Here is a 26,765-nt window from a genome sequence, read left to right as displayed (position 1 = left end):
CTGTTACAAAAATCGAAAGAAAAGGGAAACTAACAAACGAAAACGATTAGACGAAATGCTTTGACCACGTTTAAAAAATATATATGTATATAATTTTCGTCTTAAATTGCTCTCGTTTTTTTTTTTTTTGTGTGTGTGCGTGTGTCTTTGTGTGTCAAATATGATAATAAAAGTTACAGCAAAATAAAAGGGATCAGTTGGGAAAATCCGTACGGTTTAACGACTTTGAGCTGCAAAGAATCTTTTGAAAGTTGAACAAAAGAGGAAGAAGAAAAACGAAAGGATTCCGTAAAATTTGAAGCGTGAAGGACGTCGTCGTCTTCCGTAAAGAGGGCAATAACACACGTTTTTATATTGTTATAAGAAGTTGGCCTGGTGCTATGTCGATCGACAGTCATCGGGCAAGTTGCAGCTGTCATGGCGAAATCAAAACGAAGACAAAAATGTAGAAAAGAAAAAAAGCCACAATAAAGAACGTCCATGACACAATAAAAATCAAAATAGAATAATGAAATGTCCATTCAGGCTAAAAACACGAAAGAACAATTCGCAAGAAAAAAACCAAAAAAAAACCAAGGATTTCTTTTTATTTTTTGATGCCTGATAAAACTGTGTATGTCAAGTCTGTTGGTATATGAAGGCGGAGTAAGTAGGTGTATAAAAAGCCATATAGTTATTACACGAGCGCGGTACTGACAATCAACTACAGTCGAACAGGTAAACAAAAAAATGGGATGTAGGTAATGGGGATATTCAAATAAGAGAATGAGGAGGGAGTGGAGTTTCCATTGTGGCGTACAGTCGTCAAAGAAAAATACACACGAACATAGCGCAAAAACTGGAACACGAAATAAATTGTGTGTGTTGGTTTGATGAAGAGAGCGAGAGACTGCAATAAAAGATATGGGAAAAAAAAAGCGTTTTTCCTTCTTTGCTTCTATTCTTCTCCTTTCAGTGGGCTGAAACCAGGTCAGACCTGATGAGAGACGACTCACCTTTGTTGTTGTGCGTGAGGTGGAGACGACTTGTCGACTTGTGCAGATGCGAAGAAGGAATGCAAGATTTGACCCCGCTTGTTGTTGTCGTCGTCGTCCTGTTGTTGGCTTGTAATAATAACGAAGGAGACGAGGGATGACGATGAGCAGCAGCCAACATGGCCGACGATGAGCTACTAGCGTGGCTTCCAAGTCGTGCCGTTGCAGCTGACGGGCTGCTTTTAGCTGGCTGGCCACCGGAAGAGCTGCTAGGCCGTGGGATTCTGCTGCCATGAATGGCCGCAGTCGGTTGAGCTAATCCCGGTTTCACGCTCTTGAGCAGATTCGTCGAACTGGACGCTGATGCGACAGTCGACTTGTTCTCGTTCGATCCTATTCTCTGCTGGCCAATAGTGGGCGTGGTTTTCGTCGATAACATCCGGCTAGACTGGATGCTGCTATTGTAATGATTTTGTTGCCGGATCGCAATATTGTTGGCGCTGGTACTCGTTTTGTTGACCACTTTGGGACCTGCAATATTCGACGCTTTATTGTTTGCCAACGGGCGGCCATTGCGCGTGGACGGAATGGCGGATGCTGGACGTGTCACTGGCGGGGGCGTTGACACGGCCTGTGGAATTTTAGATCGAAGTGGAGTTCGATTTAAATTCAATTTAGATCCAATTTTATTTTTATTGCTGGAATTGCCGTTGGCCAAATCGGCTTTCTTGTTCACCGAATGAACGCCCTCTTTCCGGCTGCTACTGGAACTCCTCCTGTGTCAAGTACAATCAAGAAAAAATAAAATGAGCGAAAGTTTTTTGTTTTTTTTCTTCATGAAAAATCTAGTGAATGTCAATGACGAGGCGGATTCAACCCCCCCTCCGTGTCGGCCTTCTCAAGGTGAATATCTGAATAAGAATTAGAAGAGGACGGAATGCGCAAGAGGTCTCTGCTCTAAAAGAATGATTTCAATAGACGAGGAGAACGCCTTCAATAATAATGAGGACGGATATCGATCCTGATTAGAAATGTTTCTATTTTTAGTGCAAATTGCGGTTGGCTCGTAGTAGTGCGGAGAATTGGGTTAGGCAAACAGCTTCTACGCTCCATTAATTTCCTTTTATGTCAACGGCTCTAATTTGCTTATGTGGCAACAGACACGCGAAAAAGCGGCCAATAATTTGCCAACAAAAGGGCATTTTAGAATTTTTTTTTCAAATAAGAAATAACCCACACACATCACGTAAAGGTTCCTGCTATGTGACATCACGCAATGGAGCCAACACACCTCCAACTTCTCCAAGGTTTTCCCGCTTCTTCCCTGAGATATATGTGAAATAATACAATCATAAGCTAATTCTATGGCTTATTTATTATTACGATGACCGAGTCACGAGACACTCTCTCCCCCACGCCTTAAGAGACTGTCTCTTTGTTGTTTCATCATCTTTTTTTTTTTAAAGGGCCATTCATTTTAATATCGTCGCATTGACGATGCACATAGAGGATTTGTCGTGTGGATTTCTCTTTTCTACGTTTCGACATCTTATCCAAATTAGATTTAGAAAAACAGAAATAGAAAAGAATCATGTAAATACGTGTGTGGGAATGAAATAAGCACTCGTCTAAGTGTCTACTAGACGTATATATTTATACTACCCCATCATCATCATCTCACCTTTAGCGTTTTAATTACCAACCGTCGACTCAATGGAAACGGAGGGGAGGGAGAGCATTACTATTTTCTGTTTCAATTTCCCAGGCTCCTTTTTTTCTTTCTGTCCTCAAGGCTGTGTCCATTAAGAAGGGGGACACAATGCAGAGGTACAGCCCATTAGCCAAACGCTGTGTGGTACACTCTCAAGAAAACAGATGACTATCGTCACCTTCCAAATGCTTACTTTACGCAGGTGTGTCAATGTAAAACAAAAAGGGGGGAAAGAAAACTACTTTTATTGTATAAAGTCATCTAGTTTTCAGTTGTTTGTTGTTGCTATTAGACGATTTTCGGTCGAAGAAAAGTGCACGAAGGCAACAGACAGCGCGTGAGCGGGATAAGAGCACTTGCGTGTGTGACCTCCACGATATAATGCAACACCATCACAAAGAACATTCTTCTCGAGTCTTTTTTTATCCTTTCAAATCCAAAGGAATTAAAGACACATGAAAAGACAGTCGCATTCCCTGGACCCAAAACGAACACGTTTCTTTCGGAAATGGTGAGAGAGTTTTTATCTTAAAAGAATCCCATCCTCTACTAATCTATACATTTCAATTTCTAAAAAAAAAAAAAAAAAAAAGACAAATGAAGACGACGGTTGGTTTAGAAATAGAAAAAAAAAAAAAAGATCGAATGGAATGATTAAAAAATATATAACGTCATCTCCGACATTCATCAAACTATAAGCGGTGTGTCTCTCTCTGTCTCTCTTATTTGTGTGTGTGGCCGGCTGTCGGACTAGCCCGACTATACCTCGCACCCCAACCGTTTATATGCGGCTCGTAAATCGCCCCCCCTAACTTTGATGCGCTCGGCGATGGATCAATTTCGAATATAGAGGGGACGAGAAAGAATGTCGATTGTTTTTAGCCGACTATAACTCAATCATTTCTTTTTACCTTTTTCTTTTTCTTCCAAATGTTTGCTTTATTTCTCGTCCCGACCATGAGAGCTCACGCGAGCACGATAAGCCATCTTCTTTTGTGTTATAGGCTCAGCTCTTTTCTTCCGTCATTTGATGACGTGAAACGGTTACAGTCTCTAAGAAAAAAGGGACAAAGAGGAGACGCCAAGAAAAAAATATTAAAAAAAAAAGAGGGAGAAAAATGGCTATAGACACACACGGCAGTTATTATCCAACACGACCATTTTCACGTTTTTTTTTTTTTTCTTTTTACGTGAAGGGTGAGAAAGAAAAAAAAGGAAGAACCGCCGCTGGTTAAATCTCTCCCTTCCATCTCTGTCTTTTACCATTTTTTTTTAAATAAAAAATATTCACTCCCATTAAAAAGTTGACGGATGTGATTCCCAATGAGTACCGACTACGGAACCGGGACGCGGCTCAAATTTTGTGACAAGCGTCGCTCGACTCTTTCCCTACTTTTTTTTTTCTTTCTTTTTTTTTTGACATCGGGTCCCTTTCACGATCTCAAAAACTCGCTGCGTTTTGTTTCTGTGCGATTCGAGTCGGAGATTTGTAGAATCCTATCAAGACGGGAGAAATAAGTACCCATGGAGGCTTCTTATCTCTCTTCCGTCTTTTTTCTTTTTTTTTTTTTTAAAGAGAGAAATGGCGCTCCTCCTAAACTCTGGAAGGGAATGGCCTGGAGGAAGAATTGAGGACGGGATGAAACGAAAACAAATAGCGTGACCCGAAAAAAGAAAAAAACAGAAATGCAGCCAATGACGATATGTACCCGCTCAACGCTTAAAAAAGAAGTATACCAGATGGAATTCCATCCTTTTTTAGTGTATACTGGAACTAGTTTTTCCTTTTTGTTTTTTAGTTGGCCGCTTTTTTGTTATTTTTCATTTTTTTAAAAGATGAAAATTGCGTTTAAGTATTCGATGATAAAAGAGAGATTAGAAAATGATTTTTACTTGACTGGCTTATCCGCTTGACATTCCATTGGTGGTTCATCATTTTCCTCCACCTGAGTATCTGGAACACAGATGGCACTTTGCTGGATGGGCGTTTCTGGACGCTCGATGGCGCCACTGTCGTTATTAGCTTCAACTGCCATCGTTGCATCAGAGATGGCGCTGCGTGTCTGTTCCAATTTCTCCGTTTCCAGGGCGTTCTCCATCTGCTGGAAGGCGCGCAACTCTTCATCCGATTCGCCCAAGTGAAGTTCACTGCCGCCGGAAGAGGCGCCCGAATCGGAAGAAGCGTCTTGATGCTGAAGATTTTCTTCGCTAGACAACGTCGGAGAAATGCTCGTCGGCCCTTGATCCAAAAATGTTTCGGGAGGTTCAATGAGGACGGACAGCGTCGACTCGCCGACCCCAACATCCGGCACCAGCTGCTGCTGCTCGATAATCATTTTATTGGGACGTTTTTCATCAGCCGGTTGATGACAAAATTCGCGATACTCTTCGTGTTCGCTGAAATCGCCAAAAGGATCCCCTCCGGACGTGGAACTGACAACGGACCAATTGTCCACCACCGTCGACACACTCGAACTGGATTCGCTTTCCGATTCCGTGGCTGAGCAAGTGTCGATCGACATGAGTCGTTTGTCTTCTTCGGCAATCAAGTTGGTGTAGATTTCAGCCGGCTGCGGTGCACACCAATCAGCGTTGATTGTCAGCAAAGTATTATTACGGCGTGTCCGCTCTTTAGGTTCGGGCGGCGCTAGTTGCTGACCAATAAATTCTTTTGTCCTCGGCAGTGTGGCGGGCGCTTGAACCTCTTGCATTTCACGATCGTCCTTGCTGCTATTGCTGTGCGTGGCGTTAAAACTGCGCGAATGTTGCGGCCGATAATTGCGCGGCGGTTTGCTGGGCGTAGAAGCGGCCACAGCGCCGGAAACTGTTACACGGTTGCCGTTGATGAGTACTTCATCCGAAGACAAAGAGCGACAGATGATCGTCTTGCTAGTGGCCCCCAGCGTCGATTTGTTGTGCGTCAATTTGCTGCGGCGTTTACGCCTTGGGGGTACCGGAGGAGGTGGCTCATCGATTGGCGGATGCCCTTTCCATGCGATCGGACGCTGACCGGTTCGCATCACCGACTGAGTGAGCAGCTCTTCTGGAACGTCGACGGCTCTCTCTTGTTGTTGACGGGTGGACATTTTCCGAGTGACAGGAGGTTTCGACTCGACGACGGCATGGCAGGCGGCCGGTTTTGGAGTCGAAAAGACGCTGTTTAGCTGTTCCATGATGTCAGTGCGCTTACTCTGGTCCCAGTAGTGACGTATTTTCAGTGACAGCACGTCCTGCTGGCTGTCTTTCAACATACCGACCACTTGGAGTCGATTGAGCGTGTTACGGATGTCGACCCCGCCAATCTCGATGATCTCATCCGCTTCGACGAGCCGGCCCCACGAGCATCGAACGTTTGATGCTGGACTGCCTTCGGCGCAGCACTGGACAAAGAGGCGTTGAATGGGCAGGTCGCACTCGTTACCGCCGTCGAATTTCAAACCGAATCCCAATTTCTGTCCGACCCGTCTCGTTACGCAAGCCACTTCTTCGACGAATCCGGACAAACTCAGGCAAACGCTGCCGACAGCCATTGAAACGGGTTGGCTTTCTTCTTCTTCTTCTTCTTCTTTGTCGTTCTTCGTTTGACGCGATCCGATCGATAAAACGGTGACAAAATCATCCGCATCCGATTGGATGAGGCTGTCGTTTTGCGGCTGCAATTGACGGCTTTGCAAATTGAGTCCGCCATTGACGGACAATACGGTGACGTATTTGTGCGAGTCATCACGCTCGAGACTGTGACACGATTGCCTGGTGGGACTGCCACGGCTTCCGCCCGACCAATCAGTCAACGCACCCGAATCTTGGCTCCGTTGCAAAGACGCATTCCGTCTTTGACTAAATCCAACGTGATTATGCTGATGCTGGTCCATGTCCATGTCTTCCAAATCGGAGGGTCGCCCTCCAATCAAGTGGACTTGCATTTTCAATATCCGTTCGGCCAGTCCTTCTCTAAAAAAAGGAATCAAAATAAATGCGTGATATTTAAGTAACGGTACATACAGTACGTATAGATCCAAGACGGAAGTTGAGTCGAAAATTACATTTAAAAGACGACCAGTAGCCCCCGGGAAGTGGGCAGAAAAATCACGTCGGATTCGGTACGCGGTTTCTTTTCTTTTCAGACGGCGACGAAAGCAAAACAATCAGCCAGCTGAACGCACATTCATAGCAAACACGTGGGAAATGGTTCGGTTCAGTCGCCTGTTAATGATTTCCTTCCGTTCTGTTTGCTGGAAGGTCGTCGAAATGCCACTCCTAAAATCGTCCCAAAACACGAGACTCTACACATCGACCAAAACACTTTGTCTTTTTTTTCTTCTTCCCCAAAAAACACACAGACCCCAACACTTCAAAGTATTGGACGCTGGTAGTGTTGGTCAAACATTCAGAACAAAATCACTCGAATGTCGTCTTCTTTTTTTCTTTGCTTCCCCTTTCCAATTCGTTTTTCTCTTTCTTCTGAGCCTTCTGCACATGCGCAGACGTTACAAACAACACTCGATGGCAAGTGTTAACAGAAAGCACAGAAAGAAGAAACGAACGGGACCCCAGGTGGGCAAAACGAAGAGGAAAAAAAAAAAAAAATGAAAATAAAGGAAGAGGACAGAGTGTGTAGGAGGGTCTCTTGGTCGGCGTGTGCGCACGATCGAATGGACGGTTGGTGAGTGAGGCCCAACCTGCCACTTGCAACGCCACAAAACAGGTACGCGACGAAGAAGAAGAAGAAGGAAAAAAAAAAAGGGGAAGAAAGAAAGGCACACGACGTGTGTGTGTGTGTGAAAGCCCCCCCCCCTCCACCTCCTCTTTGGCCGTTGCGTGGACTGGACTTGTAAAAAGAAGGAGGGAGTGTGTTTTCACCCGATGTGGTTGCGGTGGTTTCTACCTTCCCCTGCCTTTCACAGTTTTCACCATCGAGTTCGTTCCTACAAATATTTATGCACGTATCACCATGTACCGAACCGAAATTCACCTCTTTTTTCTTTTTTCAACGAAGTCGTGTCAGGTGTATGAGGACAAACCGTTGGTCAAGGCAAAACATTGAGTTGCTTGTTGTTTGTTTTTTTTTTACTTCTTCTTTACCTAGAAATTCAGACATTCCTCAACAACATTCTGGCAACTTCTTCCGCTTGTCTGGTTTTGTTTATTTTTTTTTTTTTTCTTGTCAGATTTTGTGTTTGTTCTGGTTTTGTTGTGATGCGCACTTTTTCTTCCGTCCCGAAAAGGGACCTGATGATCATTGTGTGTCGATACGATGACAAAGCGCTCAATACATCAAAGAAAATATTAAAAAAAAAAAACGGACGAAAAAGAGAACAAGAAAGGGGACAAGATTTGTGTGTGACCGCAAAAGTGAAACAAAAACAAACGACGACAAGAAACGCGAATAACATGACCATCGGGAAAGAAAAAAAAAACCCAACGCTCTCCTACCAAATGACCATGGCTTTTTTTTTTTTTTTCAAGTATGTTCCCAATAAAATAATGTTTACATCATCAAATTCCACGGGTACGATAACAAGTATTTTTCCTCCCCCCTCCAGTTCGTCCCTTTACACGAGAAAAATCCGGGCATTTTCTCTCCACTGGGCGCAATCAGCGAGCCTCTCAGCGGACTCGAAACAGGAGAGAGTCGAGAGAAAGAAAAAGAGGGAGAAAAGCTATTATATCGCTGCTAGCACAAGCATTTAAAACAACAAGATATACAACAGAACAAAAAACCGAAGGGTAATTTTCTTTTGAAATTCATATGGGTCAGTTTTTTTTCTTCTTTCTTTCTGTGCTTTCAGCAACGCGTGGGACCTAAGAAGCTTTCTCTCTCGGGGCGATCCGACCGGAATGACTATAACCCATCACTAAGAGAACGAGCAAGAATCCAGCCTAACAACAAAGCGCGCATTCACACACACACACACAAAATAAAACCGATCGTGCTGAATTGTTAAGTGCGCAGTATCACATAGATAAAGAAAGAAAGAACAAAAAAAAAAAAACAAGGAGAAAAGAAGAAAATGAGTATAGCGTGTAGTTCGGAAATGATGGCAGCCCAAATGAATTGAGGTTGATTTGGAAGTGTAATCACATTGGGGAAAATAATTTAAAGAAGCTATAGAAGGAAAACAAAAAAAATGGTAGCGAGAAACAACGAACGAGAAAGAGAGAAAGGAGTTTAAGAGCCACGCTGTTGTTGTTGTTGTTGCAGCAGCCCAAAATGTCCGAACGATCGTATAAGGAAATCGAGGTCAAGCGACTCACGCGTCTTTTTTTTTCGCCCGAATGCGGAAGGGAAGAAAAAAACGACGTGAACGCACGAAATAAAGGTGTGCGTTTTGGCTGTGATTTTTCTCTACCTCCGACAGAAAAGAAAAAAAAAGATTTACTAACCGACAGTGAGAAAGCCAACATGCAAATTAGGAGCAAAAAGAAGTCGACTTCTTTTTTCGCTTCCTTTTCGGAGTTATTAAAAACCAGGACATGTCAACATAATCATTCAACATGTTGCCCCCATGCGTGAACTGTTGCTCCTGAATTTAAAAAAAAATAATCTCTTTGTTTTGTGTTTCTTGTTGCGTTTAAAAAAAAAAGGGGGAGAAAAATGGAATGAAAATGAGAAGAAGCGTATCCGAACTTTCACCTCTGTCAGTAGATCAACGCCCCATGTTGCCGCAAGTGGATTTTGGAAGAGGGAAAAAAAATAATAAAAAATGAGAAGAGGGGATTTACAGAACATTCTTGGCATTGTCATCACGCTCCTCCCTTCTCTCTTACACGAGCTGAATCACGGAGCAAGGTGGCTAGCTGTGTGTGTACGCGCTCTTTCTCTATCGAGGCTATAGCAACGCCCGTGGGCAGCTTTTAAGGTAACCGGCCGACCGTTTTCTTTCCTATTAGTCCCGGCGACTGAGTTTTAGTTAGTCTATAATACAATGAGCTGAAACGAAGAAGGCGGGAAGAAGAAATAGAAAGATTAGAAATCAAAACACTGAGCGCCAAAACGCAAACACAGAAACTTGTTTTCCTTTCTTTCATGAATGGCTATCCATCCAACTACGTGTTTTTACACACATATTCCCGACAGGTTGCCCTTTTCTTTTTGAATGCCGGGCAGGTACATAAACACGCAGTCCGGGACCTACCCCCCCCCCTCAGGATTTCGCCATTGTCGGTCAAGTCCTTTAAATAGCATTCAGGTTGGCAATAACCAGGAGCGGGAAAAACGACCAAACGCGGACGGAAGACCAATCGCTGGATCGTTCTTTCAATCGGTAACACCATAAAAAAAAAAAGGCTATTGGAAGAAAAAGAAAATACGCAATATTCATATTTTTATTTTTTAGGGTCAGCGCAGATTCTCTTTTTCTTTCGAGTCTTTTTTTTTTTTTATTATTCCTCCGTGTCCCGAACCACATTCCAACCTAGCCTTTGTGCAACAACACTTATTATACAACACAAAGAAGATGAGGGAATGGAGAATGTTAGTCGTAAAAAAAAAAAGGAGATGGATTGAAAATGGAGAGAGAGAGAGGTCTAGAAGTCGCAGCAGAAAAAAATAAAAGAGGGGAGAGAGAGAGAGGAAGAAAGAAATATCAAACTCATCTTGACTGGCTCGCGGCAATGGGTCACCGTGTCAGCTCCGCACACGGTTCGGAATCGGAATAGAAGGATCAGGTGGGTTACAAGTTACACAGCTGAGGGTTAAGTCAGTGACGAGGGCTGTATAGAAATTCAGCTTAATCTAGAACCAACATCCAACAGCCCCCAAGAGTTGCTTTTTACCCCCGTCGCCCTTTCGTTAAATTTGGTTATCTCCCCCTTATTATTTTCTTTTTTTCCAGAAGGAAATTCTTTGACACGATTTTAGAAATTTCTCCCTCGTACCTTCTTTTTTTTTTTATTATTATTTTTGTATAGAATTTACCCGCATTATGAAATAACACTTGACGGCCCTGTGGAGACATCAACATCGTCATCAGGTAGGGGTTCTTCGTCCGCTTTAGCCATAAAAGCGGCAATGACGACGCACCTTGCCTGGCCACAAGAACACGGCACAGGATGCTCGTCTTCTTCTGGGTCGAGCAGGTTCAGTTCGATTTGGTAGCGCCGCCGGTGTTCCATACTGCGTTTCAGAGTCAGCTCCCAGCCAATCAAATCGCCTTCTTCCACTTGGATCGACGATGGCAATACGATGATTGTTTGTTTCCAATGCGTGGCCGCTGAACTTGGCGACGTGCTGAGCTTTACCGGCGTACACGGGATCCGATCTGGCCATTCAAACGAGCAGTCAAACCACAAACAGACGCCTTGGTATTCGGTTGGTTGGTCGCAAAGGACCGAAGTGAAAGCGCGCGAATGAATCCGTTCAATTTCATCTGGACCCAGCCAGGCCAGATCGAAATCTGCAAGTTGAACGGGTTCGCTAAGTAGCTCGTCGGCTTTGGCAATGGCTACTTCGGGTTTGCATCGCTTAGAATCCAAGACGGCCTGGCCGACAGGGGACAAATCCAGGCCGTACAAGTGGTTCCAAAAATCCACCTGTTGGCTGTAGAATTCGCCGAGTCGGCAAGCAGCTGCAAAGAGGGTGGCTTTCGAAGGAAGCATCACCCCATCGGGTTTGAGATGTTTGTCACGAGCTAGCAGTACCGATTCCAACATGGATTCGTGCAGCAAATAAAAGCCCATCCATTCGCTGACGATGACGTCCACCTGAACGCCTTCGGGCAGGTCAATCTCCTCGGCTTTCCCGTGAACGACCTGTTCCGCAGGCACAAAAACAGCAAATAAAACATGTTGGTGCTTTTCTTTATTTCTCTTCCGATGAAAAATCGCCATTTCGGGCCCTAAAATTGACGTTGCTGTTCCAATTAAAGTGTCCTAGCGGGGAGTATTTTATTATATTTTATTTTTTTTCCATCCGCTTTTTGATAACAATGGCAGAGGTGGAAGAAATGCGCAATTGTTTAAATTTCAATCGTCATCCATTTAGAGTAAAAGTAAAAACAACGATGCCTCTCCCACACGCCATTTCCATTCAATCACGCCGTTGATTCGTGATGGTTGCAAAGGGAAAGGCTCGCGCCTCGATTACGGAGCTATATTAATACATACAAATGCGTGAGACTTACAAAAAGTAAAATAAAATAAATACAGTTTACGGGCGAATGGAAAACAAACGAGGCCCCAAAGCGGTTTGGCTACTACGGAGCAGTCAAACTAGAAGTCGGGTGGGGGGGAAACGACTTGCACGTAGAAGGTTAAAACAGAAATCTATTGTCGATGTCAGTGAAAGCCAGCGAAAGTAGTGAATCCAATTCCGATGAAAAAGAGAGGGGCGACGAATAAGAGACCAGATGGAAAACAAGAGATAATTCACGTCTTCGCCAACTGTTTGTGAAGTTGAAAAGAAAGAAAGTCCGTTTCTTTCTTGTGAAATGCGTGTACAATATTCACGTACGGTATTATGATTCGAAACCCCCCAAAAATAAAATCCTACAGCATTTCTTTTTAAATACCGGATGTATGACGGTCGTCGCGTAGCGGTAGCTAACAGCTATACCCAACAAAGCAAGTAAAATGTACATACCTCAATCACGTGTGAGAATCCATTTTTGGCCACAACTTCCCGCGTGAGATTGGCCAAGCGACTGGCTTCGACCGCATAGACTTTGGCAGCACCGGCTTGGGCACAAAACAGCGAAAGAATCCCTGTTGGCGAATTAAAAATAAATTAATTATGTCCTTTTTGGACTGATTTCTTAGAGAGGGGAAAAACTGATTTTCGTTTTCTTTACCAGTTCCTGCTCCGATATCCATAACGACTTTTCCTTCAAATAGTTGCTTGTTGCCAAGAATAGCTTTTTGATAGGCTTCCGTTCGGGGAACATCTTTTAACATCAATCGGTGAATCTGCAAAAACGCGGTTTAAGACCCCACATGGAACAAGAAAGCAAAAAAAAATAAATTGAATTGGTCAGTAAAGGTTCGGCAAAGGAACAAGTTCCGCTATTCGGCTCTGGGGACTGTGCGGAGTAGGACGGAGGAAAACGAGAACAAAGTCTCAGTGCAAGGGCATCACTGTGTCCATCGAGTATAACTGCGTTGCCCACACACGTACACACAAACTCATATCCTGGTTGGTTACACGTTTTCAGATTTCGTTTGTTTTGAGCAGTGGAGCGAGAAAAACACGCTACACATCAATAATTGTAGACAGTTGAATCGAGATTCTTTACAAGACAACAGAAAAGAAATCGGATGGCTCAACGAGCGCTTTAATGCCATCAGGTCAGTTTAAAGAGAATGAGAAATTTAAGAAAAAAAAATGAAAGAGATAAGATAATGGCTTATTCAAGCATGATGCAATAATTCAAGCAGTACTCTTAGAAAGATTCCATCTTTTCATTCTCCGCTTTGGGCATCTAACGTCATGTTTTTGAGTCGACACGCTGAATATTTGACTGAATTACTGATCTCGGCATCTCTTACAGATAATAACACGCATTCACCTGGTATTGCGTAATCTGCCATAGCTGGAGCTGACCTCTATAATTTCAAGACTTTCACGAAAATTAAGTAAGACGTGTGATTCAAATTCCTATTAGTTTAAGAGCATAAACACACCACACAGCGCCTCGTAAAATTGAATCGAGAATGGATTGGTGCTTTAGGCAATAACGCTTCAAGCTGTGCAAAGACACCATTCTCTTGTTCTGCTTACCAAAGTAGGCAGTGCCATCGTAGACTTTTTGACTGATTTTTTACAACTGCTTTCAGATACCTTTTTCCTCGTAAAGTGCCAGGAGGTGCTAGACTGATTACCATGCCAAAAGGGAATACTTCCTTATCAATCAATCATTGGTAAAAGTTGCTCTCAATCTTTGCAGGTGGAGCTTGTTTAAAGTGGGTTTCACCAATCTGATACCATCTTCTTCAAGTCATTATCTAACTACACGCATAACATTAACTGTGACATATGATTCCTGTCAATGTCATACATCTGGTTGTGACTGGAATTTTTTCAGTTTTATCTGATGGGGACAAATTTTACACTGACGGGCAAAACGCCACAACGGGATTAAGAAATAATACAAAATTATCAGAACAAACCAATCCCACCTCGATATCTTCATAGCTGTCGAAATAGTTGTCATCCTCTGCTGTTGCTTCCGTGTCCTCCATTCTCTCCTCTTGCTGAGTCATCTCGTCAGATCTAGTTGACGACAAGTTTGGCGATTTCATGGCACACGAAACGCAAGTTTAGAAAATGTTAAAATGTACAAGCACACGTGGGGACCGAACGCCAAACGGACAGTGCTGAATTCGGAAAATCGATATTTTAGCGTCATCTGCTAGCTTATGTCGTCTGCTTCTGTTATACAACATTCGTCACTTCAGTGAATCAGCACAATAAGACAACACGTTTAATTGAAATCAGAGAACCATACAGTTGCAAAAAAATGGCTTCTGCTGCAGGATCACACAAAGAAACTGATTTGGACATCAAGGCGCGAAGAGGTAAAATAAATTTCACTACATTAGTGTTTGATAGAACGACAGAATATGCACTATGTATGTGATCCTAACTATGAATAGGAAGGAAATTGATAAATGTGTGACCCTATACGCCCCACCTCGTATTTCTAAATCTATCAGGCATTATAGCATTCTATAATTTATGTCTGTGAGGTAATACTTGATACATCCTTGACTTTCTTTTAAAATAATGTTGTTCACCGAGACCAATCAAGGCCAAGCCCAACTTTATACTTTTGTAGTAGGCATGCCAAGTTTATTCACTTTCCCGGTATGATGAATTCACAGTACTACATCACTTCCAATGAAATAAAAAAGAAAGAAAAAATGTCTATGTGAATTATAGATTGGACTATAAAAAATCTATAGGAGAGTTTTGGCAATTGAAAGATCATAAAGTACAGACTATAGAACATGATATAAAAAAGATTATATTCACAAATTAAAGGCAGTATGAAGGTAGATTTCGAAATAAAAAAAAGTTGTGGGTAATATATGGTTGCCTGCCTGGCCTTTTTTCATTTCTTTTTTGTTTGTTTTTGGGCACGTAGCAATGGAACGCGTTTCGGAAAACATGCACGTTGTAGCCAATGAACCCAGCTTGGCTTTGTACCGCCTTCAAGAACATGTCCGAAAAGCGCTACCCTTTATGGTGGAGAAACGCATTGAATTTGGACAACTCCACGAGCAACTGCAGGGACGATGCTACGACGCTGACTACGCCGTCAGGTATTGCAGGCAACCCTCTGCGTAAAATTTTTTCATATTCGTGAATAATTTAACGAAATCAGCATTCGGCGCCTATTATTGCGAGTTTTAAAATATCGGAAAAAGAATATTTTTGTATGAGTGATTCAAGTCGTTCCATCACTGATAGCAGCTCTTCTAAACTTGTTATAGCTCCTGCGTACTTTTTTCATTTGACTCTGTACGTTTGCCATCATTTTCTTTCTTTGAATACCCTTTGTTGGGAGTGCAGTCAAAATAGGATCCTGATTTTTTGTTGTTATCTAAATCACATCATTGAATGAGTTTTACGCCTATGCAATCGGGGGAAAAGGGCATTTTAGGTCGATTTACATATTATAAGGGCAAAGCTATTGATTCCAGCCTGTCAACATCTCCCTAGACCTAAAAATAATACTGTGATTATTAATCTGCTTAAAATTGAAAGTTGTAGAAACCAATTTAGAAAGTCTAGAAAATACTGAGCCTTTTGACATCAAGTCTAATGCAAAGAAAAAATATCATTAAAAAGTCGTTCCGTTCTGCTTTCGAAAGCAGAAGACATGGAGTCATCATGGCAGATAGGAGCCACCTTGACAAGAAGAGATCCGATTGACAGTAAGACCGAGTATGCTAGTAAGCTACATGTCGTTTGCCTTAAAGTTCGCTTGATAAGACGGTAGTGGAACGAAAGAGTTCTAAACAACCCAAGAAAAACGGCTTAATTATGTTGTATTAGGTACACTCGTAATCCAACCGATCGTGTCATTGTGGTGCATCGGAGCTTGAATATTCCGCTTTACTCTTCATATAAATGTTTTATTATATATTCGTGTGTTTGTTTTTTTCTTCTTCTTCTCCTTCTTATTATGGAATATAGTGCCGTCAATGAGATTACCAAGGCCAAGGATCCTTTTGAAGCTTGTGCGGCATCGTTGAAAAACGCAATCTTTTATCGACAACAGCTGCGCTATCGTGACTCGCGAAAGTAATTAGGATACGGATTTACCTCAATCTCTCGTCTTTTCTTTACCTTTTTCTAGCCTCTCATTTTGAAATTGAATTTCGTTTTTCCTTGTTTTCATTGTTCTACACATCGATTGTCACCTTCCAAATTCCTTCGGCGATACATTTTCTTTGTTTTCAATTGTTTATTTTTATTTCTTTTTGTTTCAGTTTGGCCAATTTGTCCCCATTGAGTTGACTGCCTGATTGTCCGGAGAGTCCAAATTTTTTTTTTTCCGGTACAAAAATATCTGTTCTTGTTAGTTAGTTAGTTACCCATCATTCCTTTGTATACGTCCTTTTCTCCCGCACACCACCCCCACCTTTTGTTTCGATTTCGACCACCTAATAATGCTACTATTCTTATCTTTGGCTTTTATCCAACCGAAACAGACAAAAGAAGAGCCAATCCATGTACAAGCGCTTCTCAGCGTCGGAGCCGTCGACGGATAGCGAATTACCACCGCCCGGACCAACCAGGCCGCAAAGCAGTATTTATCAGTCGTGAATTCTACTTCTTTGACCACATTTTACACCTGATTATTTGGTTGGTTCGACAAGAGAATACCAACTGCTTCACCGCCCACCACAAGGATGTAAAACTTTATACACTTGACTTGTAACGAATATTAAATACGACTAACCTTCGACTATATCTCTTTCCCTTATCCGTCTGCCAGGGTCTTTTATTTTTTTATTTTTTCACATAAAAAGAAGAAGAAGAAGAATAAGATAAGAATAGAGTATTCTGCGAAGAGGCACAATGAAGATAATCAGCTTTAACCTGGAAAAGCGTCTCCAACTTGCAGGTACAAACGGTTGCGATTGTAGTATATACGAAATTGAAAAGAGGATTGTTAGGTTCGATTCGGCCATCGTGTCCACTGCCCGCTGAATTGATTTACGTCCTCGGTTCCCGTCCATGTCGAACTAATGAAACAAGTCGACGTACTTGTTGGCATCACCGCAGTTTTGTTAAAAAAACAGAGCAATTGCACTACGAAGCCCTATCGTCAGTTAGGCCTAGCCACCTTATACGTCCAAATAGTAAACAACGAGGGAGATTTCGAGATAATTCAGGTGAGTTTTGATAAAAACCAATCAGGGAAAAAAAATTTAAAGGGACATGGGACGTGCTCGCCAGACGGGTTCTATTCTTGTCTTGGTTATCATGACCAAATCCCGAGCAGACAATGTGAGTCAATGGGCAAATGGCAAGGTCGACAAGCGACGTAGAATCTCCTAACCGATTCACTACTTTTGTTCCCGTACGACAGATCATCATAGTCTGAAGCCCGTCCTCGCTGTTTCGTCATCCAAAGAATAAAAAAGTTAGCAGAGTAGGAGTATCCTAAATCCGAGACACGAAACGTATCTTATCAGAATGGGTGGTGGAGGAGGAGGAGGGAAGAGCGGATAGCAAGAAGCTGCGCCCGCGCTTCGCGCCTCCATCAGTAGCCGTTGAAGCTGGCGTCGCAAGTCGACCCATTCGGTCAGAGGAGCCACATCAGTAAAGATGCTCTGTTCCATTGCGTTCGAGTCTCAGTCGGCATTCGAACGTCCAGCCTCATCATTCGACGATATACTCTGATTCCGCCAGTGAAAAGCGTGCGACAGCTGCCATCATTCCCGCTCATCCACTGGAAGTAAGTCGGTCGTTTTTTTTTTTCGACTTACATCTTTAAATCCGAATATCTCATCTCACCTGTAGACGAGCTCTTCTAAACGCTGTTTTTCCCTTTTTCTTTTCACCTATGACGCAAGTCGTTAGCCATTGAAATTCCAGTGCAACATTCGGTTGCCACAAGGTTTTACATGTACGAACAAGGATACTAAGCTAGGGATCGTAATTTTATTTTTTACCTTTTTTAAAGACATAATTTTTTTTAGTTAGTTCGTCTCGAAATTGTGTTTATAATTGGTTGGTGGCAGTGTGATGTGGCTTTCCCATTTTTGTTGAGTCACAAAGGAGGAAAACAACAACACACTGGTTAAAAGCGAAAATATAATGAAGTGGTATAGTGCGGTTAATTCTGTTAAGGATTCGAGTCGATCTGCGGATGCAAATGAAGTTACCTCTGCAGAATAGCAAAACAAAAAAGCAAAAGCCAAAATACAAACTGCTGACCAGTTATTAGTGGCACGCGCCAGAGACTCTTCATCATGGTTGATGATGGTCGTATATCTTTCACGTACCAACAACGTTTTAATTTATCTTGAAACGTTGTTTACTTTGATTCTATTTTATTCATGACCTTCCTGACCATACGCGGTTAGTTGTCTGCCCACTCCGTTCACGTCCCTATCGATTGTGAAAAGCTGGCCGTTAATTGAACGTGGAAAAGGGTCAAAAAGGCTTCCGTCTATTGGTTCGGCCCATCGCCGTTTGGCTTGACTGACGGACATAGAGAGAGAGAGTTTCGGTAGAATTTATGACCAATGGCTTCATTTCTCGATTGGCGGGGGGTTTATTTGCCGCTCTCATCCTAGGGTCATTTTCTGTTTGTTCAGAAAGTTCATTTTGTTATGATGGGGCTGGATGCAATCGACTGAATTTTACGTAGGCGATAGTGATTGGACGTTGACAAGTCCGGCACGGAACACCTCTATAGCCAACGCTATTCGCAAAGTAAATAAACAAAAATGCGCACTCAAATGGTGGAGAGGCGAAGAGTGATGAAGAACGGATAGCACATAAAAAAATCTGTTCTCTGCACGGTCCCGTGTGTAAATGGACTGTGCGACGTAGACGGACAAAGATGAAATACGGATACTGTTCACATTTCTGCGCGTGTACTCGGTCGCTGACGACTCATATCTCAACAGTTTCTTAAATGGATCAGCCAAAAACTTGGTCCACAAATAGCAAAGTGTTCATAGATGCAGGCCGTACGAGCGGCATAGTCTATTTTGTGACAACTTTTTCCGCAAGAAAAAATGCTAGACAAAGCGCCGGCAACGTCCTTTCAAGTGAGGTGGTATAATGTTACGACTGAAAGAGAAGATAGACAGATTTCGGGACAAGTTTTAAAAATCCGTTTGGCTATGTTTGGTCGAAAACATTCAGGCATGAATACCTAATGGTCTTTTGGACTTTATTTTTATTACCGTTTCTATTTTCATCCGTGAGGAATTGCTATAATTCCATGATAGCCATTCTGCTACGAGTAGAATTTTGTTTTTATTTCCTCTCCGACAGCCAGACACTGTTAGGTTATACGCAATTCAAAAAAAGCTGTATTTATATTCCATATATAGTCACTTGCGATATCGACGCATGGTGATATGAAATATTGCCAAGTTCGACGCCAAAGTCTTCGCCAAGTTGAAGGAAAAACGTTACATTTTCGTTAAGTTATCGTTTTTGTGGGAACAAAAATTCAGGCGCTAGTAGGTGGTCCTCTGGATGTATTTTAGTTTTTCTTTTTTCTTCTGTCCGAAACGAAATGATTCTTTCATGCCGGCTTAGGACTCGCCCGACTGTTATGCCGCCTCATTACGATTACAATAATACTTAATAATACATCCGCCCTTTCTGAAACTATCGCTGTACACAAATCAATAAAGCTGCTTCGTTAATGTCTGATTGAGCAACAGAAAGAGAAACATCCGATGCAGAGATTAACCCCTGCAAAATTCGTCGTCATCAGTTGTGCAAGCAACTAATGACCCAAGCACTTGACGTGAAGAAGAAACGCGTCTTCGGCATTACACAGCAAAATTTCCTTTATAGCCCGTGCCGACTGTCTTTACAAGGATCCCACACGAAGGATTACAGTTAGGCAGCAGCAGCAGCAACATGATTACAAATGAAGCTGCTCAACAATCCGAATAGCGGTCGGTAGCCAAGAAGAATCACAGGGAGATATGTCGAATCGTGCTATGCATTTTCACCTATAGCGTGTGCGGTGTACATTCATCGTTCGCCGAACGAAGAGTCACTGTTGTGTGTGGCCGATTTGAGCTTTGGTTCATCCGTCAAAGTTGATGTAGCGACGCCACGGGACATTTGGGATGCCCATGTTAGCATTCCGGGCCTATCATCACACGCAGACGCCGACACAAAGCAAATAATGACGACTAGGTTCCCCCGAATGACGGTTTTCATCATCCGCTTTTACCGGCTGACTGCGGGGTCTGTCTACAGTCTCGAATCAAATGTTCGCCTCTTCGATTTCTCGTTTGTGAAATTGTGCGCATGTTTTTGTTGACGTTACAAAGGCTTGGCGGATGTTAGACGTCGTCGTCATACGACCACCCGTGCGTCTTGTCATTCGTTTATGTTCCAAATCAAAGATAAAGCTTTTTTTTATATTTTATATACATTTATTTTGGCAGTTTTCTTGTTTTCGCTTGTCTTAAACCGCGAAGGTTAGGTTGAATAATGGAATCGCTTTACTGAGTTCCGGATGCATGGTTCCGTCTCTTCGATTTCTGTACACTTACGCTTTATCAACTAGCATAACTGCAAAGCTTAATAAAATTGTCCTTTTTCGCTACGATCCTGGCAAATCCACTCAAGACAAAAGCTATCGATCTTTACGATTAATATGATAAAAGACTGTCAAAGAAGCACCCTCTATAATGGCTTCCATCGTTTCCTTCCTTATTTCGTCTTCTCCTGTAACTAAATAGTAGCAGTGAAACAGTTGTTTACAATGTTGCCACCGTAATTAATGAGCGTTTTCCCTCATCCAGGTCGCCTTGATCCGAACGAGGAGGTCCAACAGAGCCGAGTTCTTTTATGGGCAACATGTGTTTGAACGACAGCAATAGTGATTCGTGTTTGATGACTGAACGCGAGAGTTTGTTTTTGGCCAGCAGCACCGTCAACCCGGAATTCGAGACGGCGAGCACCGTTGATTTGTCCATGTTGCCAATCGACATGACTTTCAACGATGGCCATGTTGTGTCCATCACCACTTACAGTGTCCTTCTAATCATCTCCGTGTGCGGCAACATCACCGTTTTGGTTAATCTGATTAAACGGCGGCACATCAGTAATCCACGTGTCAATATTATGCTTACTCATCTAGCCATCGCCGACCTTCTGGTGAGTTTTGCGGAGCATTTCTTTTCAAAGATCATTTACCCTATTGATTTATTGTTTGAGATTGAATGCCGGAGAAACTGCGAAAGTCGTTATTAATCCAGACACCCTGTTGCTAAGACGTTTGATTTAAATTGCCGACCGATTCTGCGTTTAATTAGTTTGGTTATCACGTATACCTCACGCCATAAATAGCGGTGTGAATAATGTTGCAGGGTTTCCCTTTGAACCGTCATCAAAATAGCTCGACTTTCTTTTACGTGATGGCTAAAGCCAAAAAGGAACAGTCAGGTTTTCGTCCGTAATGGAATGCTCTTAAGATGCCCCGTTGAGCCATATTTGCTTCTGTAAGATGAGCGGGCACGAAGCAAACTTCACGACGACACGTGCGTAATATCCAATGTGAATGGTAACATTGACGCTGTTGAAATGCTAGATGTTTCGCCGTTGCATCCATCTTACGTCGTTTGTCTCAGCTTGTCTACCAACCGAACATCACTTTCCTCTTGAAACTGTCGTAGTCTGATACGATGTGACTATTTCATGTCACATCGACTGAGCTATTCGCCTAACTATTTTTCCTCTCTTTCTTCACCGTCGTAAATCAACTGGGGAGCTCTATCGTCATTCTATGGTTCTCCAGAAATGACTAAAGTATGTCTTGACATAACAATAAACATTGTTTTTATCACCGTCGGGATAGCCCACATGTGATACTTGCCGGCCCTAGGAAGAACTGTTGCTCCGAACCAAGCAACAGACTTGTAAACATGACAACAAATGATACGCTTTGGTCATATTGCCAAGCACCGAGTTTTTTGTTGTTGTTGTTGTTGTGGCGAACCCACCAAGAATTTCGGTTCAACAAAAAAATGGAATCCCGTCGAGCAGAGTCCTAATATAGTATGTCCTCTGACTGTACGAGATTATTGATGCTTTATGATCTGGGAAAGGTCATCACGCGTCCACTCCCGCACCGTGAAAAAAAAAAAGGGGGGTTGGTCTTTTTTTTTTTTCCGACGGGCAGAACTAGAAATCCTATCCAGATGGTCGCCCACAAACAAGTTATGCATACATAACACAGCCGTTCTACACGTTCACGAAATCGTAAAACCTTTTGCAATCAATAATCACTTCAGACTTTTTATTTCGCATTCTTTTAGGGAGTTCTTCACCTGACAGCCATTTTGTTTTTTTACGTTCGTGATGATGGAAAGGGGATATCCATCGGGTGTTTTGTTTGTTATTCGGATTCTTGTCATTATTTTTACTTCTGCGCAGTTGGCTTGTTTCTGTTTGCCTTGAAGAATATTGGTTGCGGGATCAGCGACATTCGAGCTTGCGTGTATGATCCCGGAATCAATCTTAACGAGGCTAACATCTGAAATGATGTGAGGGAGACATGCCAAAAGACATGCTGATTCAATCTCGTGTTTGTCCGGTGCTGAATGCTCCGACAGAAGATTAGCCTGTCGCTTCGCGCACAGTGACCTACCGTTCTAGATATTGCGATAGAAGAGCAAGGCATCAAATGGATTGGAAACAACAAATAAAAAAGGAAATAGAGGAGTCCAATTCAAGCTAATGGCCGACGTCGTTACGTTGGATTCTGGCGCTGCGCTTTCCTTTTTTTGCCACTGACTACGAGTCGACCTTTCGAGCCATTACGTTGTGTAACAGTCTATGCATCCCTTATCATTGGGATCCGGTAAACAATAAGAGAAACTAATGTACAGGAAAAGAGGTTATCGGGGAAGAATTGTTGAATGCAGACAACTTGAATTGATGACTTTGAACTTGGGGATCACGACTTTTGCCTGACCGACGACTATCCGACAACTGTACTGTATGAAGAATCATCTGAATGTGAGTCAATGTCGCGCCTAATCGGCTTCGTCTTGTATAACCGGTCAGCCCATTAAGTCTGGTATGTTGTTGACGATTAGACAGGTATATGGCTAATGTCAGTTAAGGTGATTGTATCCTCCATTGCCACGAATAGAAATTTAGGAACATTCCACTGCTCGATTCAAGTTTTCTTACAAAGTTAAGCCTTGCAGCCATTCCAATCTATCTAGGCCATTTAATTATCTATTAAAGTCTCGGAAATAAAACGCATTTACATCTAACCTGTTTAATGGGCTCCTGAATTTGTGTGTGTGTGTGTGTCCCCCATAAAAAATTGACTGTTTACGATTGCATATTCTATTATGACGCAAATACGACATCATCCTTTTTCCCCCTTCTTAATTGGTACGAAATTGTGTTTGTTTTTCTATCGATTGTCGCCTAGGTTACATTGCTGCTCATGCCCATCGAGATAGGATGGGCTGCTACAGTACAATGGAAAGCAGGCGATTTTGCCTGCCGAATTCTTGCCTTTTTCCGAACATTCGGATTGTTTCTTTCTTCGTTTGTCTTGGTCTGCATCAGCGTTGACAGGTGAACGGTCAAAATCATTCGAGTTTTAATCCCGATATTGTTCAAATATATTCTTTGCCTCTGGTCATAGATTCGGTGCCATTTTGCAACCCATGAAATTAGATTACTGGAGACGACGAGGCCGGTTCATGTTGGCTATTGCCTGGGCATGTTCCGTCATTTGCAGTTTGCCCCAGGTTGGTATGCTATTATTTCTATGTTCAACGTTAGTAGATCAGTGTCTATTGAGAAGTGCGTTGGCACGGAACGATCTGACATTACATCCTGATTGAAACTGGATAGCTGATGAAATACGTTGCTTTGGTGGCTGTCCTTGTGGTTGAACATGAAAGCTGATTATTCCCTGAATCCCTATTCACAAATCGCTAATAGAATCGCTTTAAATTTTTTTTTTAATAACCTTGCTTATGTTGTCTGCTCCGTCTTTCTCACCCCTTTGTCTGTTTCAATAGAAATCGACGATCTAAACATTTTCGGTTACTTTACGCATTATTAGATGAGTAAGCTACTCGACTATATTAGATAGGCTATTCACAGATTTTTATCCATTTTACACGTTTTTTTTTTAGGTTTTCGTTTTCCGCGTCAAAGCTCATCCCGAATACCCTTGGTAAATACGAAATTGTAAAATCGGATGATATTGGGGCCATACCAAACTGAATTGTCCCTATTTTCCAATAGGTATGAACAGTGCGTCACTTTTGATTCGTTCCCGACCAGAGCTCACGAGATTTCCTATGCCGCCTTTGGCATGCTGATGATGTATGTTCTGCCTCTTGCCGTTTTCGTCTTCACGTACAGCTCCATTCTGTGCGAGATCAGTCGGAGGAGCAAGGAAGGTAAGACGGCCATTAAAGTGGCAGAAAAATATACAACAAAATCCTCTAAAAGCCTACAGTCAAAGAGGAATTACCGGTGTGTAGATATATCCTTGAAAGGAATGGTTTTTTTTTTTTCTTACGACATGTCATAACTTGAAAACCTTGAAAATATTCACAACTTGAATTTGATTTTTTGCATTTTATCAAGCAGTTGGACAACAGGAGGGTATTCGTCGAGTGACAGTCGGGACGCTCGGACGAGCACGCATCAAAACGGTCAAAATGACTCTCGTGATCATTTCGGTTTTTATCTTCTGCTGGACGCCATACAACATTATGAGCATCTGGTAATAACTGACGCGGCCTTTTCTTGTCTTCCGTTCATTCGGTTGCCCCTTTCTTGTTTTTGCTACACTTACCATGGGAACGGATTGGAATAGTTTAAAAATGTCTGATATTGTTTAATCCAGAGTTTTCGTCAGGCAATTATTTGTTCACGACGTACCTGACCTATAATCGTTTTATTTAGGTTTTGGTGTGATCGTGATTCTGCGCTTCAAGTTGACCAGCGTATCCAAAAAGGCCTTTTCCTTTTCGCGTAAGTATCTTGGCATTCTGTTAACAACATGCGAGTTGATTCTCATTTTGTTTAATTCTTCATGATATCTTGTTTGCATCGTTTTGCTTATCAACCAAAGGTGTACAAATTCTTGCTTCAACCCCATGGTATACGGTTACTTCTCACGGCGACAGGTTCGCAGATCTCATCACGAACTCCATAGAAAGGTGGGATTTGCAGATTATTCAATATGTGCATAAACGGGATGTAATCAAAAGCAAGAAATATTGAAAACAAATAGATGAAATCAAAAAAAGAGAAACGGTTGTTTGAAGTAGAAAGTTCTTCCGTTTTTGAATAAGCACATTTCAACCGTTGCTAGGCTACAAGGTGAAAGGGGTAGTACTCGAACCTTTTCTGCTTGGTTTCATCGTACGGGTCATTGTGCGTTGTTTGGACTTAAAGTGCTTTTTACGAACATTCTATTCTTGCAACAGGTTGTATATCATCCCAGCCGAATGGCATCTAGAGGACTTGGTCCCTCGCTCAAAATAGATAGTAATCTGAAATCTTCCGACGGAGCGGCCATTGAGCTTTGTTTGCCACAGCAGCACAAAACGGAAGCAAACGTCGAAGAACAACAGTGCCAGGAGTTATTAGAACCAATTTTTACCGCTTCTTCCATCGCCGTAGCTGTTAAAAGAAGTAATAGTTGGCTGAATTGTCGATCGTCACCTACCATCGTCACGCATGTTTTTTAAAAACATTATTTTTTTCTTTCTGGTTGAAAACAAAATGTTTACACAAATGTGTCTTTCGTCGCTGCTCACGTCTTAAACCCCGGTGTACATAAAAGATAATCTCGTCATTTGATAACGTTGAATACACATATAAACTCGTATAAAAAACAATGCAAGAGGATTCTGACATTCACCGTGAACAGTGTAATATAACTAGATCAAGTTCAAGGAAGAGTAATTATTATCTACACATTTCCATGTTAAAACCAGCAGTTTGGGATTCCCGTGGGTACTCTTACTTTGTCGATGTACGTGTTTTCTTATCCCTATTCACAAAGGAATGCATTATTTTTCATGGAAAATGTTTGTCTATGGTTAACAATTACCATGCAAAATTGGCTCCATAGGACTTTGGACGAGGCTGTTTGCTGACAACTTCAGTTACAGAATAGTCCCAGCCATTTTTTTCACAAAATGCAACAGCATCCTCTTTATTGCTGAAGCTTAATTGGATGTTGGATAGTGGGTCACCTCTAAACATTGGCAGAAGAATATTTATTTGTTTTGAGTCTTGCAAAAGAATATGAATGCTTACGATGATGCCCATCCCATCAGAGGGTTTTCCCAGCGCTCACGAGTATCAAACTCGATTTTCCATTTATGGGTGTTATAAGTGCCAGACTGCATTGCATGTTTTGCAGGTTTCCAAATACGGACCATTCGAGTTTTAATGTGTTCTTCAGGTACTCCAGTTGTTGTAGATAGGTCAACCTAGAATGCAAAATTTCATAATGAAATTTTTGGCAAACACAATTTTAATGAATGGACCTACTTTCTTGTCAACAGTTATCAACCCCTCATGTTTTTCTTGAGTAGACAGTAGGTCGTCAAGGCTTTTTATTGGGGCTTCCTTCAGCTGGGAAAGCTTGAAAGGGTCTTCGTTTTTCAACACTGCAGTTGCGCCAAACGCTCTTCTAATAGAAGAAATCCAAACTATTACTTGTGTCAAAAATAGTGTTGGCTTGATTACCATACCTGGAAGAGCATGTCAAAACAGATTGAACAAATCCTCGACGAAGACCGAAATTCATCGCCATTTTTGTTGTTGCCTGAGAGCAGACTGCATATTGCAGACAACACAGACGCAATAGGCACAGAATCCTAGAAGCACTGATGACATATTTCTATTACGCGGCATTTAAATTTAG

At 42.2% G+C, this 26,765-nt stretch overlaps 5 protein-coding genes and 1 long non-coding RNA gene across 15 annotated transcripts; 3 read left to right on the top strand and 3 right to left on the bottom strand.

The window, feature by feature from the left end:
* Positions 1-570: 570 nt before the first annotated feature.
* LOC116925797 (serine-rich adhesin for platelets) lies at positions 571-6,871 on the bottom strand. 3 transcript variants are annotated; one of them, XM_045175276.1, is made up of 3 exons: positions 6,729-6,871; positions 4,579-6,636; positions 571-1,750 (listed from the first exon to the last, which is right to left on the bottom strand). In XM_045175276.1, the coding sequence occupies exons 2-3, from the start codon at positions 6,606-6,608 to the stop codon at positions 952-954; spliced, it is 2,829 nt and encodes a 942-aa protein (XP_045031211.1). In that variant the 5' UTR covers positions 6,609-6,636; positions 6,729-6,871; the 3' UTR covers positions 571-951. The 3 variants fall into 3 exon arrangements, with proteins under 3 accessions (XP_045031211.1, XP_045031212.1, XP_045031214.1); XM_045175277.1 differs by having other exon boundaries at positions 6,688-6,860; XM_045175279.1 differs by lacking the exon at positions 6,729-6,871 and adding an exon at positions 6,693-6,711.
* Positions 6,872-7,006: 135 nt separating this feature from the next.
* Positions 7,007-13,931, bottom strand: LOC116925811 (protein arginine N-methyltransferase 6). Of its 2 annotated transcripts, XM_032932587.2 has the most exons (5): positions 13,798-13,931; positions 12,474-12,588; positions 12,266-12,387; positions 10,604-11,436; positions 7,007-9,031 (listed from the first exon to the last, which is right to left on the bottom strand). In XM_032932587.2, the coding sequence occupies exons 1-4, from the start codon at positions 13,918-13,920 to the stop codon at positions 10,609-10,611; spliced, it is 1,188 nt and encodes a 395-aa protein (XP_032788478.2). In that variant the 5' UTR covers positions 13,921-13,931; the 3' UTR covers positions 7,007-9,031; positions 10,604-10,608. The 2 variants fall into 2 exon arrangements, with proteins under 2 accessions (XP_032788478.2, XP_032788477.2); XM_032932586.2 differs by lacking the exon at positions 7,007-9,031 and having other exon boundaries at positions 10,541-11,436.
* On the top strand, positions 8,014-10,188 carry LOC123473831. Its single transcript, XR_006648147.1, has 2 exons — positions 8,014-8,150; positions 8,229-10,188. It is a non-coding gene; the product is annotated as an uncharacterized LOC123473831 (long non-coding RNA).
* A 131-nt stretch (positions 13,932-14,062) lies between the features above and the next one.
* On the top strand, positions 14,063-16,667 carry LOC123473830 (BLOC-1-related complex subunit 8 homolog). Of its 5 annotated transcripts, none has more exons than XR_006648144.1 (5): positions 14,063-14,196; positions 14,766-14,943; positions 15,821-15,928; positions 16,339-16,541; positions 16,626-16,667. XR_006648144.1 is itself a non-coding variant. In XM_045175293.1 (5 exons), exons 1-4 carry the CDS (start codon positions 14,139-14,141, stop codon positions 16,142-16,144), a joined length of 372 nt encoding a protein of 123 aa, XP_045031228.1. In that variant the 5' UTR covers positions 14,063-14,138; the 3' UTR covers positions 16,145-16,184; positions 16,339-16,600. The 5 variants fall into 5 exon arrangements, 2 of the variants coding, with proteins under 2 accessions (XP_045031228.1, XP_045031227.1); XR_006648145.1 differs by lacking the exon at positions 16,626-16,667 and adding an exon at positions 16,117-16,208 and having other exon boundaries at positions 16,339-16,600; XM_045175293.1 differs by lacking the exon at positions 16,626-16,667 and adding an exon at positions 16,117-16,184 and having other exon boundaries at positions 16,339-16,600.
* Position 16,668: 1 nt separating this feature from the next.
* LOC116925810 (gonadotropin-releasing hormone receptor) lies at positions 16,669-25,718 on the top strand. Of its 3 annotated transcripts, XM_032932581.2 has the most exons (12): positions 16,669-16,754; positions 16,796-17,025; positions 17,223-17,591; positions 20,644-20,998; positions 23,289-23,437; positions 23,508-23,613; positions 24,007-24,047; positions 24,119-24,276; positions 24,467-24,605; positions 24,788-24,856; positions 24,957-25,044; positions 25,315-25,718. In XM_032932581.2, exons 4-12 carry the CDS (start codon positions 20,690-20,692, stop codon positions 25,576-25,578), a joined length of 1,323 nt encoding a protein of 440 aa, XP_032788472.1. In that variant the 5' UTR covers positions 16,669-16,754; positions 16,796-17,025; positions 17,223-17,591; positions 20,644-20,689; the 3' UTR covers positions 25,579-25,718. The 3 variants fall into 3 exon arrangements, with proteins under 3 accessions (XP_032788472.1, XP_032788476.1, XP_032788473.1); XM_032932585.2 differs by lacking the exon at positions 16,669-16,754 and having other exon boundaries at positions 16,883-17,025; positions 24,470-24,605; XM_032932582.2 differs by lacking the exon at positions 16,669-16,754 and having other exon boundaries at positions 16,888-17,025; positions 17,233-17,591.
* Positions 25,719-25,746: 28 nt separating this feature from the next.
* LOC116925820 (NADH dehydrogenase [ubiquinone] iron-sulfur protein 4, mitochondrial) lies at positions 25,747-26,737 on the bottom strand. Its single transcript, XM_032932596.2, has 5 exons — positions 26,593-26,737; positions 26,390-26,531; positions 26,153-26,328; positions 25,944-26,090; positions 25,747-25,883 (listed from the first exon to the last, which is right to left on the bottom strand). The coding sequence occupies exons 1-5, from the start codon at positions 26,652-26,654 to the stop codon at positions 25,853-25,855; spliced, it is 558 nt and encodes a 185-aa protein (XP_032788487.2). The 5' UTR covers positions 26,655-26,737; the 3' UTR covers positions 25,747-25,852.
* Between the last annotated feature and the right edge of the window lie 28 nt (positions 26,738-26,765).

The sequence above is a fragment of the Daphnia magna genome, linkage group LG6, assembly GCF_020631705.1.
Source record: "Daphnia magna isolate NIES linkage group LG6, ASM2063170v1.1, whole genome shotgun sequence".
In the NCBI taxonomy this organism is placed as follows: domain Eukaryota; kingdom Metazoa; phylum Arthropoda; class Branchiopoda; order Diplostraca; family Daphniidae; genus Daphnia; species Daphnia magna.
Note: the sequence above shows the minus strand (reverse complement) of the source record. Positions and strands in the feature narration are given on the sequence as shown.

Excerpts from the sequence above, each read along its gene's own strand:
- LOC116925810 (XM_032932581.2), top strand. The coding sequence starts at position 20,690 with ATGGGCAACATGTGTTTGAACGACAGCAATAGTGATTCGTGTTTGATG. Across the intron at positions 24,048-24,118 it reads GCTCATCCCGAATACCCTTG|GTATGAACAGTGCGTCACTT; the intron begins GTAAATACGAAA and ends ATTTTCCAATAG. Across the intron at positions 25,045-25,314 it reads ATCACGAACTCCATAGAAAG|GTTGTATATCATCCCAGCCG; the intron begins GTGGGATTTGCA and ends TTCTTGCAACAG.
- LOC116925797 (XM_045175276.1), bottom strand. The coding sequence starts at position 6,608 with ATGCAAGTCCACTTGATTGGAGGGCGACCCTCCGATTTGGAAGACATG. Across the intron at positions 1,751-4,578 it reads CAAGCGGATAAGCCAGTCAA|GAGGAGTTCCAGTAGCAGCC; the intron begins GTAAAAATCATT and ends TACTTGACACAG.
- LOC116925820 (XM_032932596.2), bottom strand. The coding sequence starts at position 26,654 with ATGGCGATGAATTTCGGTCTTCGTCGAGGATTTGTTCAATCTGTTTTG. Across the intron at positions 26,329-26,389 it reads TGATAACTGTTGACAAGAAA|GTTGACCTATCTACAACAAC; the intron begins GTAGGTCCATTC and ends TTTGCATTCTAG. Across the intron at positions 25,884-25,943 it reads TATGGAGCCAATTTTGCATG|GGATAAGAAAACACGTACAT; the intron begins GTAATTGTTAAC and ends CTTTGTGAATAG.
- LOC123473830 (XM_045175292.1), top strand. The coding sequence starts at position 14,139 with ATGGCTTCTGCTGCAGGATCACACAAAGAAACTGATTTGGACATCAAG. Across the intron at positions 14,944-15,820 it reads GACGCTGACTACGCCGTCAG|TGCCGTCAATGAGATTACCA; the intron begins GTATTGCAGGCA and ends TATGGAATATAG. Across the intron at positions 15,929-16,338 it reads CGCTATCGTGACTCGCGAAA|ACAAAAGAAGAGCCAATCCA; the intron begins GTAATTAGGATA and ends CAACCGAAACAG.
- LOC116925811 (XM_032932587.2), bottom strand. The coding sequence starts at position 13,920 with ATGAAATCGCCAAACTTGTCGTCAACTAGATCTGACGAGATGACTCAG. Across the intron at positions 12,589-13,797 it reads ACAGCTATGAAGATATCGAG|ATTCACCGATTGATGTTAAA; the intron begins GTGGGATTGGTT and ends GCGTTTTTGCAG. Across the intron at positions 11,437-12,265 it reads GATTCTCACACGTGATTGAG|GTCGTTCACGGGAAAGCCGA; the intron begins GTATGTACATTT and ends CCTGCGGAACAG.